Source organism: Scardinius erythrophthalmus (assembly GCF_964197995.2).
Source record: "Scardinius erythrophthalmus genome assembly, contig: HAP1_SCAFFOLD_120, whole genome shotgun sequence".
NCBI classification, from domain to species: domain Eukaryota; kingdom Metazoa; phylum Chordata; class Actinopteri; order Cypriniformes; family Leuciscidae; genus Scardinius; species Scardinius erythrophthalmus.
In genome coordinates, this window is record NW_028296490.1 from 63,141 (window position 1) to 82,252 (window position 19,112).

The 19,112-nt window shown below is 40.8% G+C and overlaps 2 protein-coding genes across 3 annotated transcripts in view; both read right to left on the bottom strand.

Annotated features, from left to right (window-relative positions):
* The window catches only part of LOC308686309 (NAD(P)H dehydrogenase [quinone] 1-like), a 41,650-nt gene extending 25,770 nt beyond the window's left edge, over positions 1–15,880 (bottom strand). The window contains exon 1 of one of the 2 annotated variants that reach the window (XM_081394707.1): positions 15,735–15,880. The gene's annotated coding sequence lies outside the window, so the exon portion shown is untranslated. The remainder of the gene's footprint in view (positions 1–15,734) is intronic. The other variant, XM_081394706.1, reaches the window with a different exon arrangement.
* A 1,932-nt stretch (positions 15,881–17,812) lies between these two features.
* Positions 17,813–18,883, bottom strand: LOC308686306 (beta-1,3-galactosyltransferase 2-like; the record flags this gene model as incomplete). Its single annotated transcript, XM_081394700.1, has 1 exon — positions 17,813–18,883. One exon carries the CDS (start codon positions 18,881–18,883, stop codon positions 17,813–17,815), a length of 1,071 nt encoding a protein of 356 aa, XP_081250826.1.
* Positions 18,884–19,112: the final 229 nt, after the last annotated feature.

Below are 19,112 nucleotides of genomic sequence, written 5' to 3' on the forward strand. Positions count from 1 at the left end.
GTCTAGGTTCTTAGCTAAACACCAGCTGCTGAACACTGACCACTTAAGATTGTAGAGGCGCCTAGTGGACGGAGCTCCATATGTCGGAACCATATCTTGGTCCGACAGAGGGGGGCTATTAGGAGGACTGCACACTTGGTGTCCCTGATCTGTTCGATGATCTGAGGGAGCATCGAGACCGGAGGCAAAGCGTAAAGAGGAAGGCTGGGCCATTCGTGGGCCAGTGCATCCTTGCTCTTTGAAAAGAAGATTGGGCAGAGAGAGTTGTCTTCTGAAGCGAAGAGGTCAACCTCTGCCTTGCCGAAGATGCTTCACAACAGAAGAACCGTCTGGGGGTGGAGAGACCATTCCTCGGGGGGAACGTTGTCTTGAGATAGCATATCTGCCCCCTGGTTCAATATCCCCAGCACGTGCGCCGCTCTGAGCGCTCCATGACCGGAGCTGTTTGGCCATGGTATACAGGTTGTATGACCTGAGACCGCCCTGGCGATTTATGTAGGATACCACTGCCATGTTGTCCGTTCGGACCAAGGTTTTTAGGGCTAGAAAAAACGCTCTCATTTCAAGGCAGTTGATATGTCAGTTGATAGCCAGCCGCTGAATCGAAAGAGCTCGGTCTGGCGTGGGCCAAGCTCTCATCTGAACAAAGTCGAGAACTGTTCCCAGGAACGTTATACGTTGGCTGGGGGACAGAATACTCTGGAAAAGTTCGAAATTCCGGGTTCGAATTCACTGTGAGACACCAATGTGTCCCTGAGCAAGACACTTAACCCCTAGTTGCTCCAGAGGCGTGCAACCTCTGACATGTATAGCAATTGTAAGTCGCTTTGGATAAAAGCGTCAGCTAAATGAATAAATGTAAATGTAATGTAAATGTGTTGACTATTGCGTGTAAACACAAGGGTCTGCGAGCTAACTGAAGCGAGTAGCCTTGCTTTATAGTATTAATTACCCAAGCTGACACTCTGGGGAGAGCTTGCCAGGCCTCGGCCCGAGTGGCTAGGGGTTGAATGAAGTCTTGGGGGCGGGTCGCCAATACTCAGAGACCCAACCTCCAAAGTATTTGGGCGAAATTTGCTTTATGCTTATGTGGGTCGCTGTTAAAACAGCGTTTTATTGCAGGGGTGCGAGAAGAGAGACGGGCCCGTGTTCTGCAATTAATACATCTCCAGCCGTCTGAACTGAAAAGGGAGCTGTGAGAAGCACTCGAGCGATCTTCGGGGGTTGTCTGACCACGGTGAGACATGGCCCCCTCCTTTTTCGTTGCCAAGAGTGTCTTCCCCTGCAAAAAAAATTAAAAATACTCCAGCACAGCCTGCTCTACTGTGTCCGCCACAGGAGGATGACAAGGTCCGTCTCAGCCGCTGTTAAGTGTTCGGTGAAACAATCACCCGAGACGGTTGACCCGGAGATGGGTGGAGCTGCTCTCTCCCAGTGGAGGGCCGGGAAACTAATCTTTTGAGTCAAAATTCTGTTCCACCACTGGAGTCACAGTGGTACACAAATTCTCAAAAAAAAAAAAAAAAATAGCAGTTCCTCTATCCCTGGGTCTGAAGAGGGCCTGGAGAGCAGTGGGAGGAGAGAATCCTCACCACTCTCATCTCCCTCTTCTATCACCAGCGTGCAGCAGCATGCAGTTCGAGAACGCAACCAAGCCTCCTCCTGCGCCTCCTGCCCCGTGGAACCAGGTAAGTGTTGCACAGCACACTCAAAACCCCGCTATGGGCCGCCTCCCAGAGAGAGCCTCCCGAGCTGCATCTTTGCATTCCACCTCGCTGCCCCACTGCGGGTACGCCTACGGTCCCTCTGGTCCCGCTTGTACAGTCTCTGTGAGCCTGGTTAGCGCTCCCCAGTCTGTCTCGCTGGTTCATTCGCACCATCAGGCTCGGCTATGCGATTCAGTTCGCCCGGCGTCCCCCCAAGTTTCGGCCCAACTACTCCACTACAGTGAGAGCAGCCGATGCCCATGTCTTGCGGGTGGAGATCGCAGTCCTACTGGCAAAGGACGTGATATAGCCGGTCCCTCCAGCCGATATGAGGTCAAGGTACTACAGTCCCTACTTCATTGTACCCAAGAAAGGCGGTGGGTTACGACCGATCTTGGACCTGCGAGTTTTGAATCGGAATCTGTTCAAGCTACCATTCAAAATGCTCACTCATAAACGCATTTTCGAATGAATCCATCCCTGAGATTGGTTTGCAGCGATCGACCTGAAGGACGCGTACTTTCATGTCTCGATTCTTCTTCGATACAGTCCGTTTCTGTGCTTTGTGTTAGAAGGTCGAGCATATCAGTACAAGGTCCTGCCCTTCGGGCTCTCCCTGTCTCCCCGTGTCTTCACGAAAGTCACAGAGGGGGCCCTTGTTCCCATGAGAGAACAGGGTGTTCGCATCCTCAACTGTCCCGATGACTGGCTCATACTAGCACAACTCTGGACTGATCGTTAGAATGAATTCGCTTACTCGATCATGGACTGAAAACATACCTGGAATTTAGCAGAGAACAGAGAAGCAAAATTGGGTTAAAGGGTTAGAATAGAAACTTCCACGTACCAGGGTTACAGGTGCTTGTAGAGGTTCAGTGTGATAAACTCCCAACTTCTAAGGCAATACATACTTTACCCAGACAGCATGGTAACATTGATTCAATGTTGAATTTTGATCCAAACCATCATTTTGGTTGACATCAAAATTTCAATGTTTAAGTGTGTAGGATCAGCATTGAAATTTTGATGAAAGGGAACAGCACACATGGTTGAAGACAGTGACATTGAACTAACAGTGAGTCTTAGTTTATGAGCACAAGATCTTTCAGGCATGTATCTGTGCAAAACACTACTGGGTGTTTCCCAATCAGTGGGGCGTTTCAGTTCATGGGCACTTTCAATGGTGTTACCTCATTTGCTCTAATACACTGGGGGTTTGGTTTAGGGCTGGGCCCTCATGATATTAGCAAGTCTTTTGAAAAATAGTTGAAAAACACCAATTGTAGTTTGAAAATTGGCACTAATTGGTATATGCCCATTTTGGTTTTGCATGTGGGCTTCTCAGTAGTTAATTGATGCTTCCTTATTAGAGAGAAAACACAAGGGGCATCCTATACGGAAGTCTTGTGTGATTGACATGCATGAACTGCATGAACATGTATTTCTGTTTTTAGCATGCTTTTCAATTGCATTTTATTTATTGTTACTAAATCTACTAAGATACATTAATTTTCAAAGTAAGTAAAGTGTTGAAATAATTCGCACAGGTAGCATGGGGACATTGATACAATGTTGAGTTTTGATCCAAACCATAATTTTGGTTGAGATTGACATTTCAATGTTTAAAGTGTGTTGGATCAGCATTGAAATTTTGATGAAAGACAACAGCACACGTGGGTGGAGACAGTGACATTGAACTAACAGTGATTTGTAGTTGATGAGCACAAGATCGCTCAGGCATGTATCTCTGCAGAACATCAGTGGGGCGTTTTCAAACCACAATGGGCATTTTCAACCGCTTTACCTGATTTGCTCTAATCCAGTGGGGGCTTGGTTTAGGGGTGGGGTGGTTTAGCAAGTCTGTTGAAAAATGGTTGAAAAACATTTATTGTAGTTTTGAAATTGGCCACTGATTGGTAAACGCCCATTTTGGTTTTGCATGCGCACTTCTCAGTAGTCTAATGGTGCGTTCACACCGGACGCGAACAGCGCGTCAGGCGCGAGTGATTTCAATGTTAAGTCAATGCAAAGACGCGTTACGCGCGTAAAAAATTCCTGCGGCGCGAATGAGGCGTTTAGCGCGGCGCGGTAGACGCGAATTCGCCTCATTCGCGCGAACTTGACGCGAATTGAGCGTCTGGTGCGTTAAGTGCGTTACGCGCGAATGATTTTATTAGTGCTTTTTGTGCATTCACGCGTTTGACGCGAATTCGCGTCTGCCGCCCGAGTTGAAAAATCTGAACTTCTGCGTCAATTCGCGCCGCGTTAACCAATCAGGAGCCTGCTTGCTGCATCACGTGGTGAACTGACAGTTTATAATGTTATTTTATGTTTGGCCTCAATACATTATTTTGTAATATGACTAAAATGCACAAAAAAGCAAATCTTTCACATAAAAACTCGATTTCAATATGAGAAATACTCATTTTTTTATTGAATGCTATTTATTCCATATCTATTCTAGATTATATGAAACTTTATTAATCTAATGTAAAGACAACAATCACAATTTAGTGTATAAAAACTAAAAAAAAAAAAATCACAGGACAGGTTTCACTTTTGGAGGCTGGCTCCATTTATTATCAAAACAAAAATAAATGACAGATTAGGTGGGTGCGGGCGAGGGTGAACCTCGCGCCGGGCTGTACAGCGCGGGCTCGTCAGGCAGTGACCACCACTCGAGGCCGAGGCTTATACGGCCTACGCTGTCCTCGTCAGCGTCCTCATCGTTAGGTCCACCAAACCTACCTCCTGGAGCAAATTGTGAAACTCCTGAAACCCTCCGGAGGGTTTGGTGGACCCGAGTACAGCCACGATGTCCCCTACGCTGCTGTTTCTGCTCTCCAGAGCATATACGAGCGGTGACTCTCTCGATTAATGCTAATGCTAATGCTCGATAAACATCTAAAAAAAGATGGCCGCCAACAGGTTTCGAACTGACGCGCGTGACGCGCGTAAATTTCGATTCAAACTTTTGATTTTACGCGCGTCAATTTCGCTCTTGACACGCGAATGCACACAAAGTGGTCAAGCGTATAACTAGATGCGGCAGGCGCGAATTTGACGCACTGTTCGCGTTCGGTGTGAACGCACAGTAATGCTTCCTCATTAAAGAGAAAACATAGCTGCGTCCTATACAGAAGTCTTGTTTGTTGAAGCACCTGACATACTTACATGACTTCTCTGGCACAGTTTCAAACATTGGTGCATCTACATTCTTAAAAAGTGCACATTGCTTTACTAAAGTTTATTACAAATTTCCTGAATAAAGTTCTAATGTCATTTAACACATTTCTTGAAGTACAGGAGACATGAACATGAGCAAGAAAGTTAGACTGCAAACATAGCCCATGCCTTGCATCCGTCAGTGCTTGCATGCAGAGCACATTGCTCCTTTAGTAGGAATGAAGGCAGACGAAGATGGACAATAAAAAAAAAGAAGCACCCTCCTGATAATGCTGACATTGATTATACACCAAGTTGTTGTCGACAGCATAATCACCTGACCTGGGACTTGATGATATCCTGTGCCTTATCACTGCTTAATCAGGTAATCATTCATATTCCTGAATCTTGACCGAAGATCATATTCCTTGACCATAGACCGAAGTTGTGGCGCCGCCCGAGTGGCAGCCTGTTGCAGCAGCTCCCGTTAAATTTGTGTTTTTAATGTATTTATTTTATAGTGTTATAGTGTTTAAACTGCAAAATGGACACCAACAAAGTCACAGAGTTTGCTCTGCTTTTTCTGCTCCTTTGGACTTTGTTTACAGTCGCGTTTGGAAATTCTGTTCACAGCTGCGGTCCTATTGTTTACACCAGGGATCAGCTGTTAGCATTCCGCAACACGCCGATGCTACTAGAAGGAAAAAAGGATATTCCCCGCGAGCTAAGAAGGAGAAGACGGGGGAACCGTGCTGGAGCTTTGTGTCGGAATAAAAGGAGACGTTACAGACCAACTTTTCCGTCCATCGTTATGGGAAATGTAAGATGTTTAACCAACAAGATGGACGAGCTAACGGCTCTTACACGGCATCAGAGGGAATTCCAGGAATGTAGCATCATGCTGTTCACGGAGTCATGGCTAACTAAGCTAACACCGGATACGGCCGTGGCTCTGGATGGATTTGATTTACTGCGCGCGGACAGAACGATGGAGAGTGGTAAGGGAAAGACTGGCAGTGTTTGTGAATAATAAATGGTGTAAAACTGGACACATCACTATTAAAGAACAGATTTGTTGTAAGGACATTGAGCTGTTAGCCGCTAGCATGAGGCCGTACTATCTGCCCAGGGAATTTTCGCATGTTATAGCCATTGCTGCGTATATTCCCCCCTCTGCTGATGGTGAATCGGCGTGTGATGTCCTGCATTATGTTGTTAACAGACTGTTAACACAGAGCTCAAATGCACTTCTCATTATCTCTGGAGATTTTAATCATGCCCCTACATCCTCCACTTTGCCCACATTTACTCAGTATGTTTCATGCCATACCAGAGACAATAAAATACTGGATTTATTTTATGCCAACTCAAAGGAGGCTTATACATCAGCACCCCTTCCCCCCTTGGGAAGATCGGATCACAACCTGGTTCATCTTCTACCTATGTACAAACCCCTTGTATGCAGGCAACCAGCTTCCATCCGCACAGTGACGACATGGTCGGATGAGACCAGTGAGGCTCTGAAAGACTGTTTTGAAACAACTGTGTGGGAGGAATTGTGTAGTCCACATGGGGAGGATATTGATAGTCTAACAGACTGTATTACGGACTACATTAACTTCTGTGTGGAGAATACTGTACCCACCAGGATTGTACGGTGTTTTCCCAACAATAAACCGTGGATTAACCGTGATATAAAGACTCTACTTAAAGAGAAGAAGAGGGTGTTTGGATCAGGAAACAATGAAGAGCTAAAAACTGTCCAGAGAGAACTGAGAAAGAAGATCAGGGTGGGAAAAGCATGCTACAAGAGGAGGATGGAGGATCAGCTACAGCAGAACAATGTCATCGGTGTGTGGAAGGGGCTCAAAACCATCACGGGTCATAAGGTGTCCAGTTTCCAGGCTGAGGGTGACCAGAAGTGGGTGAATGATCTCAATCTATTTTTTTAACAGATTCGATCAGCTACCCTCCCCTGCCCCATCCAGTCCCCCCTGCTGCAATCCCCACTCTCTGCCTCCACAGCAGGCAGCTCCAGCCCCACCTCTCTCTGCACAGCCATCAGCTCGCAGACAATACACAATACACCTAACTTCTCCCCCCTGTCGATTCCCTCTAGTCAACACTCCATCCAATACACTCTGCCCCTTACAGAAGCCCAGGTGAGAATGGAGCTCAGGAAGATTAAGGCGAGGAAGGCTGCAGGTCCAGACGGTATCAGCTCCAGGCTTCTTAAGACCTGTGCAGACCAGCTGTGCGGCATATTGCTGTACATATTTGACCTTAGCCTGAAGCTGGGAAAAGTGCCACAGATATGGAAAACATCCTGTGTGGTGCCTGTTCCGAAGACGTCGCGCCCAAAAGACTTCGGAGACTATCGACCAGTAGCACTGACCTCGCATCTGATGAAAACATTGGAGAGGCTGGTGCTTACTCATCTCCGACCTCTGGTGAGTCCATCAATGGATCCACTTCAGTTTGCCTATCAACCTGGCATTGGAGTGGAAGATGCAATCATCTTCCTCCTAAATCGGGCCTATTTCACACCTGGAAAAGGCTGGGAGCACTGTGAGAGTCATGTTCTTTGACTTCTCTAGTGCTTTTAACACTATCCAACCTGCGCTCCTGAGGGATAAGATGGTGTGCATGGGAGTGGACCATCATCTGTCTGCCTGGATTCTGGACTACCTCACAGACCGACCACAGTATGTGAGGACTCGTGGCTGTGAGTCTGACATGATTGTCTGTAACACTGGAGCCCCGCAGGGTACGGTTCTTGCCCCGTTTCTCTTCACCATCTATACAGCAGACTTCATGTTCAGCTCAGCAACCTGTCATCTACAGAAGTTCTCTGATGACTCTGCCATCGTGGGTCTGATTACGGATGATTATGACAGGGAGTACAGAGGACTTGTTCAGAGCTTTGTGGACTGGTGCCAACGAAGCTGCCTCCAGATAAATGCGGGGAAAACGAAAGAACTGGTAGTGGATTTCCGTAGGCACAAACAAACTTTATCACTAGTGAACATTCAGGGAAAGGACATTGGGAGAGTGGACTCTTACAAATACCTGGGTGTTCACCTAAACAACAAACTGGACTGGACAAACAACACAGAGGCAATTTATAAGAAAGGGCAGAGCAGACTCTTTCTGTTGAGGAGATTAAGGTCTTTTGGAGTGCAAGGAGAGCTACTGAAGACTTTTTTTGACTCTGTAGTGGCCTCAGCCATATTCTATGGAGTGGTCTGCTGGGGCAGCAGCATCTCTACTGCAGACAGGAAGAGACTAGACAAGTTGATCAGGAAGGCCAGCTCAGTCCTGGGGATTCCCCTGGATACTGTACAGGAGGTGGGAGAAAGGAGGATGGTAGCAAAACTATCGTCATTGCTGCAGAATGCCTCTCACCCCCTGTATGTAACCGTTACATCACTGAGCAGCTCCTTCAGTCACAGACTGATACATCCTAAGTGTCTGAAGGAGCGGTACAGAAAGTCTTTTCTCCCTGCTGCTGTTAGACTCTACAACCAAAACTGTTCTCAGTAGACCCAGTAGGGGGCTCTCCCCCCCCACCCCCCCTTTTTTGTATTTATACATTCTACTGTGTATATACTGTATATACTGTTATTATAGTATGTGTATATTCTCTTTTTTATTTATTTGTATTTATTTATTTTTATTTTTAAATTTTTTGCTGCTGTAACACTGAAATTTCCCCACTGTGGGACGAATAAAGGATTATCTTATCTTATCTTATCTTATCTTATCTTATCTTATCTTATCTTATCTTATCTTATCTTATCTGTATTAAATTTGAGAAATGTAACTGATTTCCATTCAGTTTAGCTTGTTTCCACTGAAACACAATAACAAAAACATCTTGTGTTTATTAAGAAAGTGACTGACATGGCTATTTTGTGATATTTAAAGAGATTACATAACGTGAATCTGCAGCTTCAGCCCGAAATGAAAATTCTGTCATCATTTATTCACCCTCAAGTTGTTCCAAACCTGCATGCATTTCTTTCTTCTGCTGAACACAAAAGAAGATAGAGTGAAGAATGTTGGCATCCAGACAGTTGATGGTAGCCATTGACTTCCATGGTATTTATTTTCTACTATGGAAATCCGTCAACTTTCTGGTTACCAACATTCTTTAAAATATCTTCTTTTGTGTTCAACAGAAGAAAGAAACTCATACAGGGTTGGAACAACTGGGTGAGTAAATGATGACAGAATTTTCATTTCGGGCTGAACCATCCCTTTAAAGAAATTTTCATTGAAAAATACCTAAGCTCTTTTATTCTACAAAATAAACTTGTTACTTGAATGCTATGTTGTTTCACAGAAAATGAACTGAGATATAGTTAATGGCTATAGCTCAGAGGTGTTTGTTCCTCTTCACGAAGAGTTTAGCTCCAACACCTGGCTGGAAGTGTTCATTGATCCTAATGACCTTGATTAGCTTGATTAGCTGCCTCAGGTGTGTTTAATTAGGGCTGGAGATAAAATCGGACAACCTTGCCATAGTGCTTGCTTTTGATATTGAAGCATTAATAGATTTTAGAAAAATAAATGAAATAAACAGATTTTAATGATACTTTAATCGTAGTTTGAATATTTTGTGTTCAGCAACTTTTTTTAAAGTGAATTATATTGTGTTTAGTTATTCTTGAATGTGGCAAGTGAATTGACTTGTTTTTGAGTAACATCATGCTTTCTTTTTCAGATTTCAGAGAACCCAAAGGAAAAGAGGCAGTAGTCTGATGTAAGACAGATTTTTAAAAACCTGAACCGTTGGACCACCTGTAGTTGACATCAGGGGCCGTATTCAGGGCCGGTTCTAGACATTTGGAGGCCCTAGGCAAAATTCATGTTGGAGGCCCCCCACCCCCAATAAAAAACACTTGAAACAAATATGATTCCTAACCTTTTTATTTATACAACATTTAATTTTAAATTTAGTATATTTTTACTTACACAGTACATAAGTTTGGACAAATTACTATTTTTAATGTTTTTGAAAGAAGTCTCTTATGCTCATCAAGCCTGGATTTATTTGATCAAAAATACAGAAAAATAATATAGTGAAATATTATTACAATTTAAAATAATGGTTTTCTATTTTACTATACTTTAAAATATATTTCTGCGATTCAAAGCTGAATTTAGTGTCACGTGATCCTTTAGAAAACTTTATAATATTCTGATTTATTATCAAATGTTAGAAATGGTGCTTAATTTTTATTTTATAACATGTGATACTTTTTTCAGGATTTTTTGATTATTAAAAAGTTGTTTTAAAAAAGTTTTCACTATCACTTTTATATATTTAACACATCCTCGCTGAATATTCCTGTTTTTTTCTGTATTTTGATCAAATAAATGCAGGCTTGTAGAGCATAATAAGAAACTTCTTTCAAAAACATTAAAGATAGTAATGGGTCCAGACTTTTTACTGGTAGCTACTACATCAAAATTTATCTAAGGTAATCTCTTTTTTGTTTAATGAAGATGTTATTGTTCTTGTTGTTATTTTTAGCTGTTTTATTCAGTTTATTCACAGTTCCAGAATCCCACTTCAGTAGATGAACATGAACCTGCTTTTATAATTGTTTTCATAGCTGCGTTATGGGCAGGATTTTTCCCTCCCATTTAATCAATATCTGCAGATATTGTCATATTATTAATATCAGTAATATGATATTATGTATTGCATTGCTACCTTAAATATGCTATACACAAATCAAGTGGAAGAGAAAGATACGATCGCTACTGAGCAGGAAAAAAATTCTAATCTAATATTCGTATAGGCTATGATGTCAGGGTATTATCTAATCATCAGCATCAGAATATAGAAGATAGACCCATAGATATGAGATCCTTTATTTGAAACATTTAAAAATGTTGCAGTGTGTTGGTTTTTTTAACTTTGAATACAAACGTCTTGTCTTTTACTTTTGTAGCTTTTTACTAGTCAGCTCCCAACGCGATGTTATTCGTTGTACGCGCAAATTCAAAGCGTCGCGTCTGGGCACGTTAGACGCTCGCGCTCTTTTAAACTCGTAGACTAGACAAACAAAGCGGTGAATGATTTTTCCAGAAATACGCTGATCTACAGTAGCCCACACGTTTATATTTAAAATACATTGCAATCACTCCAAAATCGATGACCTGCATTTCGAGCTGTGCTTCTTTGCGTGCCTATTTAGGCTTTTGCTTCGCACTCGTAGCACCTGATGGATGCGTTCGTTGACCGCCTCTGATCGCCGCTGACGTCCCCTCGGACTAAACTGGCTGGCGCCTCTACAGTCATGGGCTGGCGTTAATGTGACGTAATGTAACAGTCTATGGTTAAGATAAACATCGTCACTATTTTTAGTTAATTAATACATTTTGAAATAAATTGTAGATAGGACATTTGTACATTTTTTTTGTTTTTTTTTGTCCCTCTGTCTGGGCCCCATCCCGCCAATCGGGCCCTAGGCACGTGCCTAGTTTGCCTTTGCGTTAATCCGGCTCTGGCCGTATTCACAAAGAATTGTAAGGCTAAAAGTAGCTCCTAACTGGCGAATTTAGGAGCAACTCCTAAAAATAATGGGCGTGTCACTCGTAACTTTAGGACTCCTAATTTTTTTTCACTGAGTAATTCACGAAGCATTTTAGCCCTAAAAGTAGCACCTAAGTCTGGGACAGCTTAAAATAAGTCGAGAGGACACTAAGACCTATTCACAAAACGCTTTTTGTGGCATTTCACGTTGCGATGTTTTGCGGCGGTTACAGGAGCTTCCAATCGCGAGGGAACAATTTTGTGTTGTAGGCATAACAAGGGATGCAATAACGCCACCAACAACAACCAAAACTAGGCTACTCATTGCATGTAAACTAATTGTAATGTTTCATTGTGACTCAAATTAAAATGTTCTTCTCTTTGCAAACGTAGGCAGAGGCATATAGTGACAGATTAATTCAATAATGTTGCAAAGATATTGCATCAATCTGTTTCATTAGGCTATAGGCTATTTGTTTTGCCTTACTCTTTATTCATTTAGGCTATTTATTCAGTTATTCATCATCTTCCGTCCTTCGCATTACTTGTGTAGCGCACGCATTCTCAGACCTGTCACTCATCATCATAGGGGAGGTGTTTGGAATCATTCCTGCGTTACAATCATCAGCCAATCAAGGTGGTCACTTCAGTCAAGCTCGTGCATGAGTAATGACGTCATTCATAGCAACGAAGACTCACTCTTAGTTTAGGAGTTGTCATTTTTCTTTACTAAGAGTAGGTCTGAAAGGCGTTGTGAATAACTTTTAAGAGAAAACTCCTAGCTAAAATCTTTTAGTGTGATTTAGGAGTACTCCTAGACTAGTGGTAAGATAAAATGCTTTGTGAATACGGCCCCTGACTTCTGAAGCCAATTTTATTTTTAAAGGTTGAAATGCTTTTGTCCTATTTCTCCCCCTTTCTTTTTTAAAGAATGATTTTTTAATATATTTTTGTCATTGATTGATTGAATAAAATAAATTGACTCAACTGCTGGAAAGGTGTAATTTATATTTTAAGAGGTTTTTGCCAAATTTTTAAATGGTCAGGAATTTGTTGACGCATCATTGAAGTGTAGTTGAAATATTAATGTTGTTTCAACATTAACTTGGTACATTAGATGGCAACATTGGTTGACATTCCTTTTCAGTTTGGAGTGGAGTAGTATTTTTAGTGTTTCAACAAAATGTATTTAGAATCAACATCACATTGTAACATTGATCAAACCATATTACCAAAGATTATTTCTGTTAATTTCAGTGTTAATTCAACAGCAGTGATAGTTTCAACATCTTAGTGTAACGTTGATTCGATATTACCATTGATTATTTTAGTTAATTTCAGTATTGATTCAGCAATAATGTTGATGCAATAATGTAATGTTGATTTTTTATTCAACAGTTTCAACATTAACTGAGGATGCAAAAGTAATGTTGATAAAATATCACTTTGTAATGTTGAATCACTATTAACACCATTGATTTGTGATTGAAATCTGAACATTATTTCAATATTAACCGAGGGTGCAAGAGTGACGCTAAAGCAACATCACTTTCTAACGTCATTTCAATGTAATCAGCGTTGACACATCAATACTGACTCAACATTGCTTCAATGGTTACATGCTATCTGCGTATAGGGCAAGTGTGTTCTGAACACCTCTGAAGTAACCTAACCCTGAAACATGAGCTTCTCTGGAGCAGATAATGTTCTGAGAATAAGCTAGTATGGCTATTTACTTACCAGGAAGTTCCCTATGTGGCCTGCTTTCTGGAAAACCTGTCAGGCTGACTATATACAGCCTGACTTTATATATAAAAAACATGGTAGGCCTAATAATGTGTAATTTTTATCCTATTGTTTTAATATTGTATATTTATATGCTTGGTAAGTGTCATTATGGGTTTTGGTTCTTTTGCTGTGAGGACCTTTGAAATGACTGAAATCACTACTTTAGCTGTGTGTTTCCCTGAAAATAATTGCACTTAGAACGTTCATAAACCAATCAGATTCAAGCATTCGACAGCCGCGTAGTATAAGTGATTTTAAACAAGGAAGATATAGTGTGAGACACTGATAGTTGTAAATAGCTCTCTGATATGAACATCATTTTGAGAAGTTCATTTTGGCATCTATGGTTCCATGAAGTACCTTTAACATTAATGGAACCTTTTCAACCTATAAAAGTTTTATTTTTGTAATTTAAAAAAATATATATATACATGTTCTTCTTTTAAGAACTGAAAGGTTCTTTGGGGAACCAAAAATGGTTCTCCTACTACATCATCGCTGCTAAAATCCCCTTTTAGAACTTTTATTTTTAAGAGTGTAGTAGTTTTTATAACCATAAAATCAATTATGTATGTGTGTAAATGTATTGGTCAACAATTAGCATTAAATGGGAGTTTAACTTATTATCAAAGAGTTGAAAAACCAATGAAGAGTTCCTTTAAAAAAAATTATCTGTGGCATTTATTTACTTATTTACATGCATTTTTGACTTCACAACAACATGAACACAATATAAACTAAAATATAAACAGAGTGCAGCCATTGAAAGCTTTATTAATTCTATCACTTTCTTTCAAAACCATAGCAATACATTTTGTTTAACAAATATCTTAGCCCCTCTATGGCATCTTCTTTGCATACAGATTTTGCTCTATTTTTTGACTAGCTGACCTGGGCTGCGTTTCTCAAATGCATCGTTGGCCAACAATGATCTCTATACGATCAACTTGGATCACAATGCTTTTGAGAAACGCAGCCCAGGCCCTTGATTATGAAATAAGAATGTAGGAACAATGAGCTGTCATTTATGACAAAATATTGACAAGATGTTTTTTACTAAAATGGACATTATAGTTCTGTTCACATCCATTAAAAAATATTATAAACAAATACATGTAACAGCAACAACAGCAAAATACTGAAAAAAGTAGCCTAACTCATGTTAGTCTAGTTTAAGTTATTTACTTCTCTTTTTAGTCGTTTTTAATCATATTTAATTAATTTTGGTCTTAAATCATTTATTTGGCTGTTCCTCATATTAGATCTGACTTTCAATGAACCCAGGTTTTGTGTTTTTGGTGTTTCATTCATGACAAATGACCGACAAGCCTTGTTAGTCACATGTACAGTCAAACCAAAATGTATTCAGACATCTTCAACATATCTCACATCCATAAATTATCACAATTTATTCCCTAAGTTTTAGAAAATGGTAATAAAATATGACAAGAACTCAAAGTGATCAAATCACTTGATATTTCACTGGTTTTGTCCATCCTTCTGTTAGACTGTCTCACACATGAATTATGTTGAATATCTGTCAGCTGTTAAATTTAACTACACAATTAGATAATACCAGTTTAGCTCAACCAATCAAGCAATGCTTAATTTTGTTCAGTCTGTGTGTAAAAAGAGCATTAGCAATTAAAGAAAAAACACTTCAGCAAAACATGATCATATCAAAGTGAGTAGGCTAATTTTTGGTCCCAAATATTTCAACATTTTACTATCTGGTGTCTGAACACTTTGGTTTGACCAGGGCCGGAGTGGGGCCACTTTTCAGCCCAGGAGTTTCAGGCCCAAGACCGGCCCACTTTTTCCATGGTGGAATTCTAAATTACCACTTTTTCTAAATTGGATAAATGAAGCAACAGTTCAGCTCTTACTATTGTGTAGTTTGTATTAATAACAAATAATGTAAAGGTTAAATAATAATTAACTTAGACTTTATAAGCAATTGCGACTTTATTTCACACAATTCTGACTTTATAACACGACTTTATATCACAATTCTGACTCTATATCTTGCAGTTCTGACTTTATAAGCAACTGCAACTTTATTTCACGCAGTTCTGACTTTATATCTCGCAATTCTGACTTTATAACACACAATTGCGACTTTATATCACACAATTCTAACTATATATCTTGCAGTTCTGACTATAAGCAATTGCGACTTTATTTCACGCAGTTCTGACTTTATATCTCGCAATTCTGACTTTATAAGAAGCAACTGAGACTTTATTTCACACAATTCTGAATTTATATCTCGCAATTCTGACTTTATAACTCACAATTGCGACTATATCACGCAATTCTGACTTTATATCTCTCATTCTGACTTTATAACTCTCATTCTGACTTTATAACACGCAATTGCGACTTTATTTCACGCAATTTTGACTTTATATCTCGCAATTCTGAGAAATAAAGTCAGAATTGCGAGATGTAAACTCGCAATTGTGAGATAAAAAGTCGCAATTATCTTTTAAAATGTTTTATTCTGTGGCGGAAAAAAGCTTCCATACCTCCTGGCCTCTTCCTCCCATCCATCCTCCCTGACGCGTTACGGTAGGGCCGGCCCAGCTATCGGTAGGCGCCGGCGGTGCCGCGGTAGCCTACCTGAGAAAACGTTTTGAAAAAGACGGACTATGGACCCAACCAACTCTATAGGAGGGGAGGGGAGAACTCCCTCACATGGTACAACCCATGCAGAGGCTGCGCGCTGCGGTGTCAGAATGTGAAACGTGTGTAGCCTATGTAACTAACGTGACCATGGATATCATATAAAGGCTAGATGTCTTAAGGCGGAGTCACTTCCGGCATCACCGGCGGCCATCTTACCACAGGGCTCTGTGAATTAAGGTGAGTGATCAGCACGCACACAAATCCTCTTATCTCGCTGAAATCTGGACGGATTTACAAACGGTTTGGTTTCTTACAAACGTTATTAACGTGGCTATAATTCTGAATGCTTACACATTTTGAACATAATTATTCATATGTATGCAGTATAATAGCTACATCTCTGACGTTTATAACAAACCAAACTAGGGGTGTAAGAAAAAATCGATACACTTGAGTATCGCGATATTTTATTTTGCAATACTGTATCGATTTTCAAAAACGCAATATCGATTTTTTTTTTTTTTTTTTTTTTTTACGTCCAAAAATATTCATGGTAAGACCGTAAGACAGTGGTTCACGTTTATGTTGTTTAAATCCCTACCACTAGATAGCTATGCTGAGACGCACCACTAGTGTCCTCGCCAGGCTCGCCTATAACGGTGCGTGTCCACTGGACATTTTAGGATTGACAGCGGACCGGAGAAAGCGTTGAGAGCGACCGAGAGCGTCAAAAAGTTGGGCAGTTCCTTTATACAAATATCAAGCGAAAAACGCAGTCGGCAGCCAATTGCTGTGAGGTTCGGGATGTGACGTCTACCTTGAGAGTTTAAACATATGCAAATTGTGCCGGAGTTTATGCTGGATTTAGTGCGTAAATCATTTTGTTTACAAATTAGACGTTGTGCAGTTGTTATATAGCCTATATGTTAAATATTTCATTTTGGATGTGTTTATTGTGATTATATTGGCTGGTTTTATAAAAGTTTATACAACTGAAAGGATATCTTTGCTTGGTGCATTTGGAAACAAAGCTTGTCTATTTCTAAATGTAATCGCGTGCATCGTTCACACCAAACGCGCGAATAGAGCATCTGGCGCGAGTGATTGCAATGTTAAGTCAATGCAAAGACGCGTTTACGCGCGTCTGGGGGTCCTGCGGCACGAGGCGTTTAGTGCGGCGCGGTTCGCCTCATTCGCGCGTCCAGTTCTTTTAAAATCTTTTATCACATAAAACTTGATTTCAATATGACACATTTATTTTGTTCACTTTCATCCACTTTCATTCATTTTCGTCCAGTTCACGTTGTTGTTTTGTATTGTGACAGGGGCTATGTACCTATTTTCTTTTATTATGGCCTACTTGAGCATATAAACATTTGCTCACTAAGAACCTGTAAACCACAAGCCCAAACTGGCAGTTTGATTTTCTGTGTACTGATTTGTTTACCTAAAGTAAACTTCTTTGACTTTTATGCACATCATGTCTTTTTTTTAAATATTTTTAATATATTTTACTTTTAAAAAATCCCAATATATCGCCTTATGCACAGTATCGAAATATATTGCAATATATTGAATCGTGACTCATGTATCGTGATACGTATCGTATCGCCAGATTCTTGCCAATACACAGCCCTAAACCAAACCGTTTGAAAATCGGTAGAAAATTGAGCAAGTTATGGTTATTTAAAAGTACATGCACCATGTTATGAGTGAGCGAGCACCCTGTGGTAAGATGGCCGCCGTGTGCGGATGTCGAGCTCCATTGGCCAGCAGCGGGGACGAGACATCTAGCCTTTATATGATATCTATGAACGTGACATTGAAATGTGGAAAAAAAAAAAAAAAAACATTTCCTCGACCGGCCCAAAAGTGAAGCGGCCCACCGGGAATTCTCCCGATTCTCCCGATTACCCACTCCGGGCCTGGGTTTGACTGTAAGTCATGTAACCATTACACAAATTCAGCTTTTTTGTTGTTAGCAATAAGGACCAGGTGTCTGTAAGTCCCTCCAAAAGTCAACCTGGTTATTTAAGCTTCGTGTCGTTGTGGCGATGAGTTTCGAATAGCGACAACGGTTATAATCCACAGGGAATACATTGAATTGGCTTCCATCAGGTGGATCAGTCAAATCGATTCCTAAATGATTCATGCACAGGCCTACATACACATCCTCTATGTAAACCGGTTTGACAATTTGTGCTGCTTCAACAAGTTTTCCTGCCAAGTCCAGAGAAAACACATATCCTAAACCCAGAGCATAGGGAGGATAGAAAGCCGGGGAATAAACCGTTTTAGGGAGATACCATTTAGAATGAGGGTCTCTCAAAACCATTGCATTCCTGGCCACAAATCCAGTCATATAGTTCTGCTTTGGTGCCGGCAGAAGCATATTCACTAAGTTTTTCACATTGAGAAATATATCCGAGTCGATCTTCATCGCGTAGGACGCATTCTGACAATAAGCAGAAAGCCATTCTAGCATTACCACTGTCTTAATGGTGAGATTGTAGTAACTGTCCCAGAAATTACTTTGTAAAATGTCATGATATTTCTCGCTTTCCTGCAACAAATCCTCTTGAATCTTTTCGCTGTCTTGTGAAGTTGGCAGACCGATCAGAAATAGCAAACTTATCATCTTGTCCACGACTGACCTCTCCGTACCCCACGTTGAACGGACGGCGCCCCGAGCGGCCAGGTTTCCTGGAGCTACTGGTATTATTAACACCACGAAAGCATTTTCCTTCTGGCACTTCTCCGGCTCATTAATAACAAAACTATAATTGTTTGGGTAAGCCACATAATATGGTTCTGGAGGCTTCCACGGTGCAGCAGAAATCCCTCTAGATACCGTAGTCAGAGAAATGAGCCCTCTCGATACCGTAGTCAGAGAAATGAGCCCTCTCGATACCGTAGTCAGAGAAACGTTGGTTGTCTTATTGTGAAATGTCTCTGGAAGGAATAGTCTAACAGCATCTGTCCAGGTTTCTGAGTTTTTATAGACGATGGTGTAGTAACACAGCGACAGGATCAGCAAAATGGTGAACATAACATATGAACGATGAAATCTGCATCCGCCATTTCTCTGACTAAAAAGAGAAAACGAGTCTTTTGGCATGTCTATGTAACAATGCATTCAGATAAATTAACTTTTGTTATTATTAATACACAGGTATTCCTGATTAGGTTTCCAGTGAAAGCATCAAAAATTTAGATTTTAACGTTTTACAAGCTGTATAAATTTGTAACACTTTACAATAAGGTTTCATTTGTTTACA